Raw genomic sequence first — 12,794 nt, 5'->3', positions numbered from 1 at the left:
TCCCAAAGAATCACTTTACTACGAATAGACTAGTGGTAACTCACTCCAAAAATGTTGGACCTAACAAGGTCAAGACTGCGGATTTGTTAAGCGCATAAAATTCATACAATGACAGAAATGCACACTGCAGAAAATCTACAGTACTGTACAGGCCCATTACGGTTGAATCCAATAATTCACTAAAATGGAAAACGAATCGAGTTTTGCAGTATGGAACCAGTGCTTATCTACAGTAAGATCGTTTCGAATTCTCCATATGCAACTAAACAAAGTTTATATATTTTAATTGTTGCCAAGGGATAAGGAGATTAACAAAATTAATTTAAATCGTTTCAACATGTCAACACCACTACACTTATGAATTGACTGAGAAATTGAATAATTCGAGATCATGAATTAACTTTATTCCAAATATTATCTCTAGCACATTTCTGAATGGTATTTCTGCAACTAAAAATGGAGGAGTTGAGACAACATTTGTAATTCTGAAAAAAATGCGATTGATTCCTTAGAGGAAAAAAAAATGAATATTGAGGGGGAAATGCAATTCAAATAATGACTGAAATTGGAGAAAATGTCACATCTTGTTTACTCTACAGTAATTAAGTAATCAGATTTATTCACACTCCTTTCCTGCCAAGGCACAAGCAAGTTAAAAAGGGAAGAAAGCAGAGATGACAGCAAGTCTAAATCACACGTAGGATTTTAGTGACGTCATCCGTGACGTCATCCATGACGTCGGTGGTGGAGCAATAGCGCTGGAAGCAGACTAGCAGGACATAGATACCTGGTTGTATAGCCTTGTCCCTACCTTACACTGAGCAACTCCATTTTCTATTCTCTGATCATGCGAGTGTCTTTTCTGTTACCTTATGTACATTTAGATTCACCTGACTCTGCATGTTCAATATGGGGACCCACCGGTTACTCATTGTTGCTTGAACATGTTGTGATATCTTTAGGAGAGGATGGAATACAGACTCCACATGCTGAGGTTCAATTAAGTCTGCTATCAGTCTAAATAGGCTGAAACACCTGTTATTGCTAAAACATTACTACACTGTACAGTATGTGACACCTATATATTTCTTGCTACATGGTTATTAACATCTAAGGCCTGGGACCCGCGGCGCGGGCGGCCGCATGAGCGTTCCCCACCAGCAGGGGAATCATCCCGAACCGGTCCCAGTCCCCCCTCACAGCACAGCTCACTACACGCTGTGACGCGTCAGCCGCTAGGGGATTCAAGAGAATTGTAATCCCAAGCGTCGACGCGTCACGTGGTTTGGCTGTGAGCCAATGAGGAGGGGAGGCTTCGGGAGGAGGGGAGGCTTCGGGGAGCGGGGAGGAGAGTGTGGAAGGAAAGCAGCGTGAGTGCCTGTCTGTGTGTATGTGTGTGTCTGAGTGCCTATCTATGTGTATGTGTGTGCCTGAGTGCGTGAGTGCCTGCCTGTGTGTGTGTGCATGAGTGCCTGTCTGTGTGTCTGTGTGTGCCTGAGTGTGTGTGTGTCTGTGTGTGCCTGAGTGTCAGCGTGTGAGTAGGGCAGCCCGCAGCAGCTCCCTCCTGCAGCCCGGGAGCCCGAGCCCGTGGAGGGGGGGGGGGTAGCAGGTCCCTCCGCTTAAACCACGCCCCTCCCTCCCACTCCAGCCCCGGCTCCCGCTCCCTACAGACTGCATATCGCGGTCTGTGTCTGTCAGCGCCCCGTCTGTCTGTAGTGCGGGCGCGCTGACAGAGAGCGGGGCCTTAGGGTAACACTAGCTGCACCTCCGAGGGACCAGATTACAGGTTTATTATGTGTTCAATTACTGTGTATTGAGGACATTGCAGTCTGCTAGTATCCTGCATTTGAATTGGAGACAGTGTTACCATTTGTGAACAGTTTCCATTTAGCAAGGAACACTGACAATAATACAACTATGTATACGGATACATTTATCTAATGTGAGATTGATGTGGTTACATAGTAGGACTATTAGAACTGTTAGTACCTGTGGAGGGACAATTATACTGAGGTCGTATTAACCCCTTGTGGGGCAATTTTGCCTTAATCACATACGGAGTATTCCCTATTCCTACTACAGCACCACCACCAATATTTTAATCACTTATTTGTTTAAATATATCCTCACACCCTGTGTCCCATATTTGATATTAATAAACATTTTATTTATATGGTCTACTGTTCAATAGAATGGCTTTAAGGGATTATTTGTACCCTGGATAACATTATCCCTTTACACTGTCCATGAGGGCAATGCAAAAGGGATTCTTTTGTATGTAGGATTTTTCTTATCTTTCATCCATGTGTATAAATCCCACGTTACAATTTTTACAAATATATCTAGGATAACATTTCAAAATGATTTTAAGATACTGATGCCCAACTGTTTCTAAATTACAAAAACAAACAAACACTATTTTCTTTAATATATTAATAATGACCACAATGATAAACTACTATGGCCATCCCATGATTAACTACAAAAAGAAAGTAATAGGAAACTCAAATAAAAAGTTATTTAAAAAAAAGGTGCAATCTGATAGTCTGATTAGGGGAAAACAACATTTTTGTAATACTACAATTCCATGAACAAGTTAATGTTTTGTACCAAGGGAGAAGTATATTTTAATGATGCAGAACTTTATAGATATCAGATGACATTTACATTTCTAGGTGGTGCAGAATGAGGTGTTGTATCCCCATGTCTTTGCTGACTTGTTATGCAAATCTAATAAAAAATAAATAAGAGACACCCCTTATTTCCTCCTGAACATGAAATATAGGTGCTGGAGAAATCAGGAGGAAGTGGGAAAACCACTAGGGGTACCATATCTTTGAGGGATGGAGGTGTGAAGGAGAGGTGCCAAGATCCTGCTTACACTGGCTGCTTTTTTTTTTAAGCTGCCATGTCAAACTATGTCACTTATAACATCAGTGTCTTCCACGTCTGACTAATGGCAATATGACTGAGAATTTCAATACTGACTTATGGCAATACAGCAAAATATTACAATATCTGTATATTGCCCAACTCTAGGTTCAAGGACAGACATTAAAGACACATATGGGGTTTTTAATACTGCCATATTATGAAAACACTTAAGCAAAGATCATGATCTATTTAATTAAATATAGAATACATATGTCAGTCTCAAAGAAAAGGGAAAAAAAAGTATAAAATGGAACTAATGCCCAAATGCTCTTTGAACCTCTATTTTCTCTTATTAGATGCAATCAAAAATAATACGGAGTGTATAGACAGATTGTGTATAACGAGTTTACATCAATTAAAGATCAAAGCACACCCACAATTCAAAATAGAAAATCTAGTGTCAGGTGTCAAGAAACTAAATTCACACAAGTCCATAAAATGTGGAACACTTGGAAGATTAACGTTTAAAATACAACCGCTTAAATCATGGAGGTGCAGCTAAATTCAAAGAGGCCTTCCACGTGGTCGTAGATAACTTGTTCCAAAAAATGGCATACAACTCCAAATAAGATGTAAAGGAGAAAATAAAAACAAACAAAAATAGTGCAATACATCTGAACCAAGTCAAAAAGCCTAAACACGGGTGATAGATGCACTCACGAAGTCTATATAGAAATCACGCTCTTACTACTCTTGAATGAAAGAGGGAACAGGAACATAGCATAATTCTGTTATGTATTTTATCTACAATTGAAAAGAAATGCACTGAAACATCACAATTGAAAAGGCATTGGAGGCGACATGCTGAGTATGCAGACATCTAAATCTCCCCTTGACCTCACGATGGTATTCCCGGAGTAGTGGAGTAGGGTGGTGGGTAGTCTGTCCTCACACCAGCTTCTTAAGGTCTTGTTCCGGGTGCCAGTCAGCCTGACGCGTTTCACAGGAGACCAGGCTAATTAGCCCATGAGGAAGCAGATCTCCTGTGAAACATGTAGGGATGACGAGCATCTGGAACCAGGCATTCAGAAGCTGGTGTGAGGACAGACTACCTACCCCTCCCCAAAAGTACAATCAGAAGTGACAACACGAGGAGTAGCAAGGACAGCACACAAGTGGAGATTTGGGCATCTGCATACTGAACCTACGGAAACCAATGCATTTTCAATTTTATTTTTTGTTATTTTTATTTCCAGTACGTCTGTTTAAAATAAATAAAACATTGCAAATACTGGCTTAAAAAAAAAAAAACAGTGTAGCAATGCAAAGAGCAGCATCTATATTTACATACTTCAACACATTTGGACAGCAAAATATGTACTGGATAAGGTATGAACAATAAGCAGCCAATAGATTTTCTGCAAGTCAGATAACACTTTGGTACAGTAGTGTCAAGGCACACCAACATCACACCATGAATTTTTGCAATGGAACAATTTTTCAATACTAGTCACACCAAAAGCAGGACAGGCGCAAGTGCGTTTGCTATGAGCACATTTTGAAAACATCTGCAAGTTAGTTAAGTTGCCAAGTACTTGCAGTATTATATGCATGCCTATATTTATATTGCGCCAGTGTACTAAGCGCTTTACAAAGACAATACAGGTAATACAATAAGCACAACAAAAACAGACAATAGGAAAGGAAATGTGCAAAACAGAAAGTGAATCCCTGCGCTTCTCCCATAGGGATAGCAATCAATTGGGAATATATATATATATATGTATGGTGTAAATACCTATAAGAAAAAAGGAGACTTTTGGTATACATCCTTTGATCAAATATTGCCAAGCCTGCTAACCACGTCAAGGTAAGTCTCTTTAGCAGGTCCCTACGCTAAATGCATACTAGTGTTATGTGAAATAAGCCCAGAAGGGGTTAAAATATCAAAGCATATGCTTGTATAACCTAGTGCAATTAAAAACTGGTATATACCAGTACAGATACTCACATGTAAGTGAAGTGGAATAAGGGGACCTTGCTAGGAGATTATATACCTAGAAGAGGAGGGGCTGGCCTGCCACAAACTGCTCAATAAGCAGTTGCAGGTGATTGGCTAAATATATTCAATTACACCATAGTAGTGTTGCCCTCTAGGAGCGTGCTGCAAAGGATTAAAATCGGCCCAACAAATAATGTAAAACAAATATAATCACTGCGCTTCTCCATGTAAAGAGCATGCAGCTAGTGAAGGAAATGGCCATACAAATGTGCAAAATTTGCACATTTGTATGGCCATTTCCTTCACTAGCTGCATGCTCTTTACATGGAGAAGCGCAGTGATTATATTTGTTTTACATTATTTGTTGGGCCGATTTTAATCCTTTGCAGCACGCTCCTAGAGGGCAACACTACTATGGTGTAATTGAATATATTTAGCCAATCACCTGCAACTGCTTATTGAGCAGTTTGTGGCAGGCCAGCCCCTCCTCTTCTAGGTATATAATCTCCTAGCAAGGTCCCCTTATTCCACTTCACTTACATGTGAGTATCTGTACTGGTATATACCAGTTTTTAATTGCACTAGGTTATACAAGCATATGCTTTGATATTTTAACCCCTTCTGGGCTTATTTCACATAACACTAGTATGCATTTAGCGTAGGGACCTGCAAAAGAGACTTACCTTGACGTGGTTAGCAGGCTTGGCATTATTTGATCAAAGGATGTATACCAAAAGTCTCCTTTTTTCTTTTAGGTATTTACACCATACATATATATATATATATATATATATATATATATATTCCCCATTGATTGCTATCCCTATGGGAGAAGCGCAGGGATTCACTTTCTGTTTTGCACATTTGTATGGCCATTTCCTTCACTAGCTGCATGCTCTTTACATGGAGAAGCGCAGTGATTATATTTGTTTTACAATAGGAAAGGAAATACCTGGCCCAAAGAGCTTACAATCTAAGAGGTATGTTGAGACTTACAGAGACAGCAGGTGAGGGAATAAGTGCAGTAGATGTCATTGCTTGGCTACTATGGCTGGCATTACATCACCATGGCTTCTCCCAAATAAGCAGATATTCTTTTAAAAAAAAAAAAAAAAAAGATGGAACTTAAGCACATTAGTATTTGTTCCAAAATAAAAAAAAAGCTCAGTTTCAGTAGTCAAGGGGGAACAATAATCAATGTACTTACTTGCTAACTTTTAAAATGAGTCACAGAAACAATTTTCTTAAATGACAAACTAAAATCGAATAACAAATTAGTATAATAATCTACCGCCAATATAAAAAGGACATAAAATAACACTCACTCCACTAATACTACCTCAGCATTTAAGCCTACTTAAAAATGATGTATGGACAAATACAAGTAATTGATTACCCATTCAATATATTTATTAATCCTTCTAACATTTTGACAAGGCAATGTTAAAACAAAAGATACACTATTCTCAAATTTAATAAAATGTTGCTCTTAGTTAAGAATGAGAGAAAATGTAATATTAACTGGTATGTTCAGAAGCAGCAATACCCCTTACTTGCCCCAAAAACGTATAGCAGTTTAGCTCTTAATGCTAGTATCTTGGCCATTTAGCAAGATATGATATTTAAAAAATAAATACATGTTTAGTGTTGAAATCATTATTTTATTAACAGCTACTGTCTGAGGGTACCATGTAGAGGATGTGCTAGTTTTGTTTTCCTATGGAGAAAAACTACTCTTAACATAAGAGAACGAGGCAAAAAATTACTTCTAAGAATGTAGAATCAAAATTTGAGTGGTGTGCGAAGGAATGAATGAATAAAATATACGTGATCAGTGAATGCACAAGTAGATATGAAACGAATGTGTGTCTTACACCACTGACTGAAACCATGTACAGAATGTTAAGCATATAAATATACCAATACCCTGTTTGGGGGGAAAAGCATGAGACTGGAAGCTTTCAAAAGAAGGAACCACATCCAGAATTGATCAAGAAGGAAAAAACAAAAAGCGCACACTCCATAGTGTAAAAAAATTACAGAAATGTTAATACAATTAAGAGTACCAAATGCACTCCGAAGGAGTGATGTAAAAAGCAGTGTGGAATAATTATATAATCAGAAGCCAGTGACATGATTCGACAGGAATGGATGGCGCCCCACAGTTGTGTCCAGCCAGCTGGAGATGGTATCGCCTCTTCTCTGGATCAGAGAGAGGGGGCGGTCAAATAATTTGCATGCAACTCCAAAGTATTAGTCCAATGTGCAAGACAAGCAAATGAAAGTCCGCACTGTAGTTGAATGAGGAAACTCCACGTCTCAGTGCACATGATAAAGTCATCGACTTAGTGAAATAATGCGTTGGGCTACATCACCGACGCCATCATGTGCACCGAGAGAGACGTGGCGACTCAGCTACAATACGGACTTGTTTGTTTGCTTGTCCTGCACATTGAACGAATACTCTGGACTTCCATACTGATTATTTGTTCACCCTCTCTGATCCAGAGAAGAGACGATTCTGTCTCCGGCTGGATGGACAACTGCAGAGCGCCATCCATTCCAGTTATCACACGTTGTTGCTAGTTGGTGAATATCATTAATCCACACTGCTTGTAGGACATCTCCCCTTGTGAATGCACATGTTACTCTGTCTTAATTATCTTTATTAAATATCTGTACGTTTTTACACTATGGAGTGTGCGCTCAGTTTTTTTCGTGTATGTATATAGTCCACTGTAAAACAGACCACTTTCTCTTACAGCCTACGGAAGCCGAGTCGTCAATCACCGCTGGGCAGTCTGCTCTCCATCAATTCCCATAAAGCATTACATAGGGCTACTGTCAGCTCTGCCTCGTGGGGGCTCCAATCGCACGCTATTTCTGTTCTTCACAGAAATTAGCCCCATGCATATTAGAGGGCTCACATGCATGTTATAAACGCCTAAAACAATACATGCGTTAATGCAACCTTGGGTACCATGGTAACCTCAGACTACACTGGGCTCTGGGGAGTCATGCACTGACCTCCAATGCACTTAATATCTCAATCGTTGTCTCGTGAACAGAAGCATCGGAAGAAGAAAAAAAAAAAGCCTTTTAAAATGAAAGTCAAATATATTTGAAAATAAATCTAAAAGAAATATGTGATCATCAGGGACTTCTGCTTTAAATTGTATGTATGCTTTTAACAGCTGATTCTCATGTTTCAGAAAATGTACACTGGAAAGCCATTCTAAACCCTAATCATTAATTGCCAAGGTAGGCAGTTAAGAATCATAACCGAGTGATGAAAAGGTATAATGATAATTATCAATCCAAAAAGCATACGGATAACAATGGCCCTGAGCGTAACCCCACTGCTGCCAGAGTGCCTGCAACGCAGAACAATGGTGCAAGCTCTTCTGACAGCAAGAGAGTTAAGTTGTTCTGGGCTTCTTAATGTTTGGGGATTTAAAATGAAAGCAGTGAAATCTATTTCTATACAAGAATAGATAGGCAGAGCAGTTAACATGAATGAACAGTGTGGAGAAAATGTGCTGGGTCAGGCTGTCCACCATTCCTGCCAATAACTTGTGGTCAACATTCACAATTTCACACTGTCGATCCACATTTTTCAAGTGTACCATGTTAAATTGGTACTGTAATATAAATATATTATAACAAGTCAAGACTGTCCATACATCTCACCTTACACATATGCAATGGTGGCATATGAGGATAATATTTGCATTGACAACTGGGCCAATGTGTCACAGCAGATAATCCTTATTCGATATACAGCCATGAAATAAAGGTTAATAAATCTGAAGACCTCGTAAAATGTATTACAGGCTAGGCTGTCACATACATATAACCAACATCTATCATAACTGCCGCTTATAAATGGCTGAGCCTGTCAAAAACAAAATGTATTGTGGTTCTATCCCACTCATAAGGGACACTGTAATAATGGCATACATATTTTAAGACAACTCAAGAGAGCGTCTAGTACTAGAAATCACATCGTCTGCTTAAGTTCTGACAGGCATGTAAAGAGATGATTTCGGCCAACTCAACACAGTCAGATTTAAACTCCGACGAGTGAAGGGGGTGACTCATCTACATCGCTGCCCGCCATATTTCATAGGAAGATGATGCTCTGCGGCAGACGAGACCGTGAGTATAGCTACAGCCCCTCCTCAAGCTGCTCCCCTCCTCTGTCTATTCAGGGCCTTGGAGCTCAAGCGGGAAGGGGAGGAGGAGGGGGGAGGACATGGCGGGTAGGAGGAGGAGGGGGGAGACATGGCGGGTAGGAGGAGGAGGAGGGGGGGACATGGCGGGTAGGAGGAGGAGGAGGGGGGGACATGGCGGGTAGGAGGAGGGGGGGGACATGGCGGGTAGGAGGAGGAGGGGGGGGACATGGCGGGTAGGAGGAGGAGGGGGGGACATGGCGGGTAGGAGGAGGAGGGGGGGGACATGGCGGGTAGGAGGAGGAGGGGGGGACATGGCGGGTAGGAGGAGGGGGGACATGGCGGGTAGGAAGAGGGGGGACATGGCGGGTAGGAGGAGGAGGGGGGACATGGGGAAGAGGGGGGCGGGGAGGAGGAGGGGAGACCATGTGGGGGGGAGGAGAAGGGGTACGGGGGAGGAGGAATGTGGCGGAGCCTCTCGCTTTAGTGGTCCAACCACGCAACGCCACTGATACAAATCTGAGCTCAGATACTCTTCCTAATATGCCTGTCGAGGCCTCTACCCTATCCACAGTAAATGCGCACCTCGGGGTGCGGGAGTAAGGTAACCTAAGCCAGACTCACCTGTTGGCGCTGTGAAGGGAAAGCGAATAATGAAGGCATGTGAGATGGGGGTGCGGATGGAGCAGTGTGGAGGGAAGGGAGGGGGGAGGAGGAGGAAGCATTACCTATTTGCTGCCGGAGACGCATGAAACGCAATGCGGGGAGCAGAATACAGGGAGCCCGGCCGGCTGTTCAGTAATTAATTAGGGTAATAGATGATAGAAAGAGGAAGAGATGTTAATGTTGGAGGGGGGAGGGTAGCGCTGTAATTTCGATGCGTAGTGTGCATCACTCTACGGATGCCGGCATATCACACCTTGCCCGGGACTCACCATGAGCTCAATGGTCTTATCCTCGATCACCGAGTCGGACTCCATGTTCTCGGGGCACCGAAACTGACGTCTATGCCCTTCCCCCCACCCCCGACTTACGCAGCAGACGGAAGCTCAACACCCAGCGGCGGCGGCTGCTGCTACGCTGCCTTCCACGCCTGCTCGGCCGCAACGCAATGACGCGGCAGGTCACCTGACCGGTCAGCCGCCGGATACTGCGGAGTGACGTAGGGAAACGGGAAGTCCCGAACTTGTTACCGCGGCCTCCCGCGCCTTTTCCTTTAATGTGGGGTTGGATGGGAGCGGCCGTGGGGCGGGGATAGGGCTCTTTTTTTTTTTTTTTACGGCGTAGTATGTAAATAACGTTTATGTGTAAAACAGAAGGGAAGTTTTGAAATGAATGACACACGTGTCAAGAAGGGGGTTTGGTGGGAGTCTCGCTCACACATAGGGATAGTGGCCTCTGTGACAGGGTTTTCAGTTATTTGGTTTCATATTTATGAAGTGGCTTAAAACCTAGTTGTACTATGTCCCACAATATGTCTATAACACCCTAACCTGCTGCACTTTGAGGCAAATAAGCTATTTGGTCCCGATTTATATGTATGCTCTCAAAGCAAACGGAAATCATCTAAAATAAACCATTAGAATATTAAAATCAAAACTAGGTGTGCATATGAAATAGTTGTGTTGACATATAGTAGTAGAACTCCATTCTCCCAAGAACAATTATACCTCTACTGCTGCTTCCAATGTATTGTTTTGAATATATTGCTTGCCTCTATAACATTGTGCGGTACCATTAAAGCAGCAATCTACATTGCCCCCTTTTTTTATTATTTTTATATGTAAAGTATGTGGCAATATACAATTCTACATGCTTACCTAAACTGACAATCGTTTGGTGCTCCTGTTATAAATCTGTAATAATCCTGATTCTGTGACTACCATAATGGCTGTCTTTCAGTTTCAATTAATCCTTCAGTCAGTGTAACTCAGCAGCTACAATGTATCCTAATATTACTAAGGTAATATCTATTGCCAGTCAGTGTAACTCCGCAGCTACAATGTATCCTTATATTACTAAGGTAATATCTATTGCTACAGTTTACAGCTCAAACTGGAGAAATTTGGCAACAAATGATCACCAGCAGGAAAGTGTTGCAAATATTTTGCACTGCTGTGGAGGTGTACAAAAGCAGGGGAGCGCAAACCGGGGGGGGGCGCAAGATTTTCTGGGGGTGCGCGGCGCTTACAGAACTCCTGCGCTCTTCCCCAAAGCATTTCAATTAAACTAAATGCCAGGGGATCGCGCAAGTCCTCTAAGGCCGCGCTTATAGTCCCGGCGACGTTGTGTCAAAACAAGTGCGCTTATAGAAGAAGCGATGCGACGGAGTGGCGGCATGGTCGCGATCGCTGGAAGTCAATAAAAATTGATTTCTCAGCAACCGCAGCGTGACGTCAGCGGCCATGTTAGCGGTTCAGCCAATGAGGGCGAACCGCTGACGGCCACGCCCCCCAGTCGCCGTCTATTGTCTAACACTATAAGCAAAAATCGCTGCTACAATGGCGACGGATGAGGTCGCGTCGTCGTAGCAAGGACTATAAGCGCGGCCTAAGTTCCCTTACCTTTTCACCAACGGCTTCAGGTAACGCGGCGTCAATATGACGTAGTGGGGTCACGTGATGGCAACGTGACATCACGACCCTGCAGCATCATTTGATGCCAGAGACAAGGTTAGGCCTGGCCTAAGGGGGGTCGGGAGCAGGCAGGGGGGCACAGAGGAAAAAGTTTGCGCACCCCTGGACAGAATGCTATAGAAATTAAAGGATGTTTTAAAGCAGCAGTCCAAGCTACCACTTTTTTATTTTTTCCCCTTAATATGTGCATCAATACAATCCACACAATGATAAGTAATTATCTAAGTTGCCAATTGATCCGTTCTCCTGTGAACGATCGGCGAATATTAGGCTATGGGGTTCACTAAATGGCTGCAGAGGAGTATTCTGCAGTCAGTGGAATGTATTTGCATATTAATATGACAAAGTTCTGTGGGAAGATTATGTGACCAGACAATCACTAGATACAATTGGTGCAATGGTTGTTATAGAAACAAAAAAATGCTTGTAACATTATAACACATTAAAAATGTTTTTCAGCGTTGTTTTAAAAAAAAATGCTACAAATATTTTCTCATAGTACAGAACTGATTTTTTTTAAACACGTAGGATATTGCTTGGACTGCAGCTTTAAAACCAATTAAAAATGGCATTATGAGTTGAATAATATTCTTTTTTAATGCAGTAAGTATTATCTAATACTACAGAACTGATTTATTTAACAAAAAAACACATTATTTCACATGTTTAGCTGCTTTAATGTTTGTGGAGTCTTCATCAATATAAACCAGAGAGTATTTTGGCACAGAGCATTTCATTAATTTTTTTTTTTAACTTGCGACTGCATAGAAAATAAGGAGCTTGTTTTAAAAGTGCCAGAGAAAAATAAATGCAATTGGATTCCATACAAAGATTGAAAGCAATTCCACCTAGCACCAAAGTAAATGAATGTGTTTCTTATGTTTGCAGGACTTGCTGTGTAGATGTTTGGTAAATATATTTAAAACAATCAAATAAGTATAAAAACTTTTGAATAATTGTAAATGATACTTTCCAAAGAGGATTATTCCAAGCTTGATGTAATACAGTGTGTCAGAAGAACAAAAAAAGCGGAACTGCTGAAAGAAAGCTGGAGTGTCTGTCCAATCGAATTAAACATTCTTTGACAAAGCGCTGCTTGAGGCGCCAAGC

General features: G+C 41.6%; 1 protein-coding gene across 13 annotated transcripts in view; it reads right to left on the bottom strand.

Annotated features, from left to right (window-relative positions):
- FBXW11 (F-box and WD repeat domain containing 11) overlaps positions 1–10,167 on the bottom strand; it is an 85,418-nt gene extending 75,251 nt beyond the window's left edge. For 3 of the 13 annotated variants that reach the window (XR_012801807.1, XM_075601636.1, XM_075601639.1), the window contains exon 1: positions 9,984–10,164. Coding sequence is in view for 3 of the 13 variants with exons in the window: in XM_075601640.1 (XP_075457755.1) it covers positions 9,984–10,028 (45 nt within the window). In the remaining 10 variants the exon portion in view is untranslated. Of the gene's footprint in view, positions 1–5,872; positions 5,971–9,983 lie in introns of those variants that run through there. The other 10 variants (XM_075601641.1, XM_075601642.1, XM_075601645.1 and 7 more) reach the window with 8 other exon arrangements.
- Positions 10,168–12,794: the final 2,627 nt, after the last annotated feature.

Source organism: Ascaphus truei, chromosome 5 (assembly GCF_040206685.1).
Source record: "Ascaphus truei isolate aAscTru1 chromosome 5, aAscTru1.hap1, whole genome shotgun sequence".
NCBI classification, from domain to species: domain Eukaryota; kingdom Metazoa; phylum Chordata; class Amphibia; order Anura; family Ascaphidae; genus Ascaphus; species Ascaphus truei.
Note: the sequence above shows the minus strand (reverse complement) of the source record. Positions and strands in the feature narration are given on the sequence as shown.